Source organism: Octopus bimaculoides, chromosome 20, assembly GCF_001194135.2.
Source record: "Octopus bimaculoides isolate UCB-OBI-ISO-001 chromosome 20, ASM119413v2, whole genome shotgun sequence".
In the NCBI taxonomy this organism is placed as follows: Eukaryota; Metazoa; Mollusca; class Cephalopoda; order Octopoda; family Octopodidae; genus Octopus; species Octopus bimaculoides.
The window spans coordinates 17402814-17409284 of NC_069000.1; the positions used below are offsets into that span (position 1 = coordinate 17402814).

The 6471-nt window shown below is 36.2% G+C and overlaps 2 protein-coding genes across 3 annotated transcripts in view; one reads left to right on the forward strand and one right to left on the reverse strand.

Annotated features, from left to right (window-relative positions):
- The window catches only part of LOC106879804 (POU domain protein 2), a 112894-nt gene extending 108026 nt beyond the window's left edge, over nt 1-4868 (reverse strand). For both annotated transcript variants that reach the window (XM_052974929.1, XM_052974928.1), the window contains exon 1: nt 3710-4868. The gene's annotated coding sequence lies outside the window, so the exon portion shown is untranslated. The remainder of the gene's footprint in view (nt 1-3709) is intronic.
- Nucleotides 4869-5033: 165 nt separating this feature from the next.
- LOC106881630 (death effector domain-containing protein) overlaps nt 5034-6471 on the forward strand; it is a 15776-nt gene continuing 14338 nt past the window's right edge. The window contains exon 1 of the mRNA XM_014932094.2: nt 5034-5783. Within this exon, the coding sequence (XP_014787580.1) occupies nt 5300-5783 (484 nt within the window). The 5' untranslated portion in view covers nt 5034-5299. The remainder of the gene's footprint in view (nt 5784-6471) is intronic.

Sequence of the window (6471 nt, forward strand, 5' to 3'; positions counted from 1 at the left end):
ATATATATATATATATATAATACATATATGAGCATGAACGTGTGCGTGTGTGAATGTTCTATTTTTAATTGTTCACAGTTATTTTAAATTATAGTTATTTAAACATTTTGTGTACGTATCATGTATATTGTTGCAATATAATATAAATTATATACGTAATTAAACAGCAGCAACAAAACTGAATATTATAAATCAATTCAGTTGACATATTAATATAACGGTTATGCTTCGTATAGGATATTAGCACATAATTGAGACGGAAGAAATTGCAAAAAGTTTAACAAGGGGTCTAAGGGAGATAATTGCTCACTACATATTTATTTACGAAACGCCTTTACTTCACAGTCTTTGTCGGCAACATGGGTTGTGTCGGAGGAAAATATCAACCCCCGCACCACCACCACCACCACAATCATCATCCTCATCATCATCGTCGTCATTACTATCAAATTCTTGAAAAAAGCGCATAATGTGTGCGTGTATGTGAGCTTCTAAAAACATACCGCACACGCACGCACACAGACACTCGCGTGTGTGTATCTGGTTCAAATACACAAAAACAAAAAAAAGACCGACATGTAAGGGAACAACAAACAAGGTGTATTAGTTCGACGCTCAGGAATAATGGAAAAGTCTTGGACGTTTGAAGCCTACGCTATTCACCAGAAAGGAATGAGGAATGTATGAAGCAGGGTGGTTGAATATCTATGTGTGAGGTTTTCTTTTTTACCCTGGCTTTTGTCATAAGTAACTAGAAGGTTATAGTATCAAGAAGACCATCAAATACTGCCTACAAAAATCATGTCAAAGTAACGCCAGCTTGGAAAAGCAAATGTAAAAACGATGATTGATGGTGTTGCATACATACACACATACGTACATGTGTGAGTGTCTGTACACAGCCTTGGCCAAAAGTATTAGGCCACCCCAATGTTTTGGGGGTTCTGCTGTCTCAATGTTAAAGAAATTCCACCATGTGCTCGAGTTTCATTAACATTGAGACAGCAGAACCCCAAAACATTGGGGTGGCCTAATACTTTGGCCAAGGCTATATATATATATATATATATATAGCCTTGGCCAAAGTATTAGGCCACCCCAATGTTTATATATATAGGGAGAATTCACGAAAAAACAACAGACGAAGACAGGTGGTGTAAACAACAAATGGATAAAATAAGCAACAAGGATATCCAGAAGTAATGCAGTATGATCATTTCATGCAACTCCATTTAATTGAACAATGCAATCATTGCATCAATTTAAAATACAGAGCAATCTTCAGCTGCACAAAGACATAGAATTTAATTAAATTAGAACAGATAGACACATTAGTATAACTATACCTAAAATCTCCAAGAAGTTAAAGAGATAGACAAAAAACATGCTGTTTCACTCCAGTTTAGAAAGTTGGGAAAGAAACCAGTTACATTAAGTTTATATGTTGATTGAATACATGTACTATCTTACCTCATAGTTACTTTCATCAGGCCATATGAGTTAGAGAGAGAGAGAGTATGTGTGTGTACCCTCATCTAGACATCATGTGTGCATTTGACTTTGAATTAGGATACTAAGTTCAGGTGAGTGAACGGGAGCTGTCAGCCCAGAAAATACTGTGTATATGGTCAGCACTGAATTAGCTGGAGAGTTATTTCAAAGCATTTCATAGAAGATAAAACCAACCAACCCCCTTGAGGTTCATTCTATCTTTTTGATCTCTTTTTTTTAAGTGTTAGGAACAGACTACTACTTTCAAAAATCTCGCACATCCGCCTTTGAGCCTAATGAGGTTGACATGGCTGATATTTAGAAGTAAAAATATAAAGAGGGAGGGAATTAAAATTACAAGTTTGAGAGGCAGGGCTGAAGAAATGTTTGTTTGCTATAAGGTTTGTGGAGTGAGACACAGCAGAAGTGATAAGGTGAAGCAGAGTGGTTTTCAGAGTTTGCAATTTTAGAGATGTGAAGATCACAGAAGAAATGGAAGGAAAAGAAAATACATATGTAGGTTACTGCTTCCTGCATATTGGTAACTAAAAGATTGCCTATCTGTTGGATGACATCATCATCATTTGCCTCTTCCTTTACCGACATCCTAACCATTATAGTTATCTATTAAGCATTTCACATCCTTGGTTTGTCCCTACTCAATAAGTGCATCAACTCTTTAGTGTTTGGCACTTCTTTTTTTTTCACAACCATCAGATTACAAACAGCTCCTCACAAATGCAGGTTCAAGAGATGGTTGTGATTTGTAAAACATTTTGAGTAGGAACTAGAAAGAGAAGTATGAACACGTAATGTGCATGAACTCATAAAACAGAAGAGAAGAATAAAAATTGGTCCCTTATTTATCAGCACTGAAAAGATGAAAGGCGAAGCTGACCTTGGCAGAAATTGAACTCAGAATGCAGAGAGCTGGAACATATACCCACAAAGTATTTAATCTGCTGCCCTAATGACTAACAGTTTAACACTTTTTTTGTTTTTGAGATACACCTGTAGTATCCCAAATGTAAGAACACTGCTCTAATTTTAAGGAGTTCACTGTTAAGCCAACTATCAGTATCAGATCCTCCTGTGCTTTTGAGCACATTAGGTAGCATGTTGATGTCACAGGATTCTGTTGGCTGTAGTTTTTCTCTACATCCACACATGCAATATTGGCCTTTCTCATGTCAGTTATGAATATTCTGCACTATGTTTTCGGCCTACCTCTCTTTCTTTTTCCTTCTGATGGTGTCCATTTGAAAGTTGTTTTAAGGCAATTACAGCTATCAAAACACCCAGCCTCATTGGTGATCTCTCCTAAAACTCTCACAATTACAAATGACTTCTCTTTCTAGCAATCTCACAATCACTAATGATCTCTCATACAATCTCACCAATCCTGGTGATTTCTCCTATTTCGCACTAACAACAATAAACTGTGACCCCAGAGCTATCCTTCTTTTTGGCTAGAAAATACTTAGACTTCTAACAGGTATTAACTCTCTACAAAGCACAACTCCACACTGCAATGCTGCTCTTACTTCTAGGATAGCGTTGCTGCTGTTACACCTATGAACATCCCGATTCATAACCAATAAAAAGACATTTTACTTATAGACACTGGATCACTCGCCAATTCAAACTTTAACCCATAGATGCACAGTGTCCTTACTCTAATTTTCCAACTACATGTATAATGACATCTACATCTTGGAGTTAGTTGGCTGCACACCACCATAAAACAGCTGATACCTTGACCTCTTTTCCTCTTGTCACCTATATTGCACACTCTCTCTAACTCCACACTCTGGAATTTCTTCTCTACCAATATTTTTCATCCAATCATTGACTTAAACCAGCCACATCCAGCACAAATATTCTTCCATGTTTTATGTTAAAACCAGCCAGTTCTGGCCTCTTACATCTAGCCTACAATATCATTCTAAAAATATACAATTACACCACTGAAATCTCAAAGCTACGAGATAATGCATGATTAATTCAAAACAACGTGGATAAATAAGCATTACATCTGACAGAGTGATGTGAACGTTAAAGATTTATGGTGATCATTAATTGCATTAATCTCTTGGTCTCAGGAAAGTGGGTGCCATGGAGTGTGTGAAGAATATCTGCACACCAGTTTCTTTCCATCTAAACTGTTACAAAAGATAAATAAATAAAGTCAGCAATTGTTCAAAGATGGAGTACTCACTCTTATAATCAAGAAGTAGTTTTTTTAACTTTTGGGATGTAATCACTGCTGTGTAGTATGATCTCCATAAAAGAGGTAACAGCTACCAGTGTCACAATGTCAACTGTTTAAGATGCAGTGCAAATGAAAGTTGAGTGGTTAAGAAGTTTATTTCACATCTACATGGTTTTGATTTCAATCCCACTGCATGACACCTTTAGAAAATGTCCTCTACCATAGCCTTGACCAAAGTCTTGTGAGTGAAATTTGCTTGGTAGAAACTGGTATGGAAGCATGTAAAAAGCAACCTGGTTTAATATCACATCCTGGTTGAATGTGCTTTCAATAGAATTCACTGTTTAAAGATTTGGTTCATGATTTTGATCTGGGGATAACTTCCTTCCTTCTTCTAATCAGGTATCAGACACTCTGAAAAGAAGATATCTGCCTTTGCCTTGTGGTTTGACTCACAATATTTCAGCTACATGTCACTCAAACTCAAATATAGTAGTGTTTATTTAGGAACAACAAAGGTAACTGGGGGAATCCATTACTAAGTCAATGACACTAGTTTAGGGCTGAGAGCAAAAGAAAGTAACATTCACTGCTAATAATCATAAAATATGACGAATTCTGTACACTGATAGGAAGGCTGTAGTTATCCATGGGTTCATGAAGTAACATAATGGAAGCTGACGGGAGGAGAAAATACTGTACTTTGTGGTGAATCTGATTCAGTGTTCGAAACCATCACAAGAGAGAGCAATGCTTCTCCCACTCTTTGTGCCTGTACGCGCGCGCGCGTTTATATATGGATGGATGTACGGATATATGTCGATGTATACAAACACATGTAAAAAAAAAATTAATAAAAAGATTTTTTATGCATCAAGTTTGAAATAGTATCCGCACATGGGTTTAGTTGTGATGACTAAAACAAATTAATATAGTCACTAATTGCACTCTAAAATAATGTTACATGACATAATTCAACTATAAATACATTTAAACTCATTTTGTTTATCGTCTTTCCAGTTGTTTTACTGTTATATTAGCTATCACACACACACACACATATACTTGATAATATTTTGTTGCCCCTTAGATCTTCCTTACCATACAACTATAATACAGTCGTTTTTAATTTATTTTCCTATACTTTCACTACAAACGGATTTTCTTAATTGTTTCTTGTTGAATGTTAGTATTACATTCTGTCTATATTCACGAACAAGTATGCGGTTATACTTCTTTTATTCTCTCATTCCGATATTCAGTCTTGCAGTTTCTCTATTTAATATACTGAAACCTTTATTCTGAAGCCAACTGTTATTCCGGAATAAGAATTAAATAACGCACAAGGGAACGATACGTGAGAGTGGTAGGGGAATTAGAGAGTGGGGCGGGATCAGTTAGTAAGAGTAAAATAGTGTTTAAGATTTAGATCTAAGACTTCAATTCAGTTACGTATGTGCATTAAATTAAGCTACAAATGATTAATATCACAGCTATGGAGTCCTTCCAATGATAGGGGGTCACGAAGGATAAAGAAAGAATATCAACAAACAGGAAAACATTCAAAGGTGCAGAAATTTGTGTGACAGGCTCAAAATGGCGGTTGATGGTGAAAAAGCTCTTCGACAATCTAAGGTGGAGAACTGTCAACAGATGCTCTCTCTTAATGAAATGTTCCATCTTGTCGGAGATAGGCTGACCCCGAAAGAAGTAGTGTGCCTCACCAAAAACGGACTCTCCGATGTCTCTTCAAACTTAGGAAAAGACTCAAAAAGCCCCTCGGATGCTAGTGTTTGTAATAACAACACGGCCAGCAGTAGTAGAACAGTTCGTTCTCATGCGACGGAAGCTAAAAACATTTCATCTCCTCCACAAAGCTCTTCTTCCAGACCAAGAGTGACGAACGAAATCGACCAGAGATCTTTGATGAAAAAGGTGAACGATGGCTACGACTACTTCATGGCTTTAGAAAGGGCAGGTATGGTCGACGGTACGAACTTCGGCAAGATCCTGCATGCTCTTGCAATCACAGGCCGACAGGACCTCCTCCCTTACGTCACCCTTCGTCGACGAAAAACTGGTAAGTTTATTACAGAAATAATGATAATAGTTATAGGAGTCATGTTGATCATATTATTAACCACAGCAAAAATAAAGAAACGGTAAAATAGAACTGAACATGCATGTATACATGCACAAACATATACATACATACACAGACATGTATGTATATGTAATTTATTTGTGTAAGCATACATGTATGTATAAAGAATTGCTGTGTGTATGTGTTATTGTTATTATTTTGCCTCCAGGTTAGCAATGACCAAAGGCGTTCCGAGTATGACCATTTCGTATTTTATTTAGACAATATATCTAAGATTACATTTGCCAATGTGTCCTAAAGACAGTAAGGATGGGATTTGAGGGAGATTTGGCTAATACTTCTAGTAGGTCGAGCGACCACATAAAAGCTCCCTCGTTAGCTTATGATTCTCTCTCTATATATATATGTGGACACTTATACTCAGTTTTTCTGTTCATGCGATATAGAAGTCTTTCGAAACCATAATTATTGTATTAGATATATATACACACACCATACGATAGTTTTTAGATTTGATACATACGATATTGTAAGACATTTAAAATAGTATATTAACACACTAGCGCTAATGAACGCACACGTATACATGTAAACAAATACTTTATATAATATATGTATAGGCTATATATATATATATATATATATATATTGATTTGGATGTATT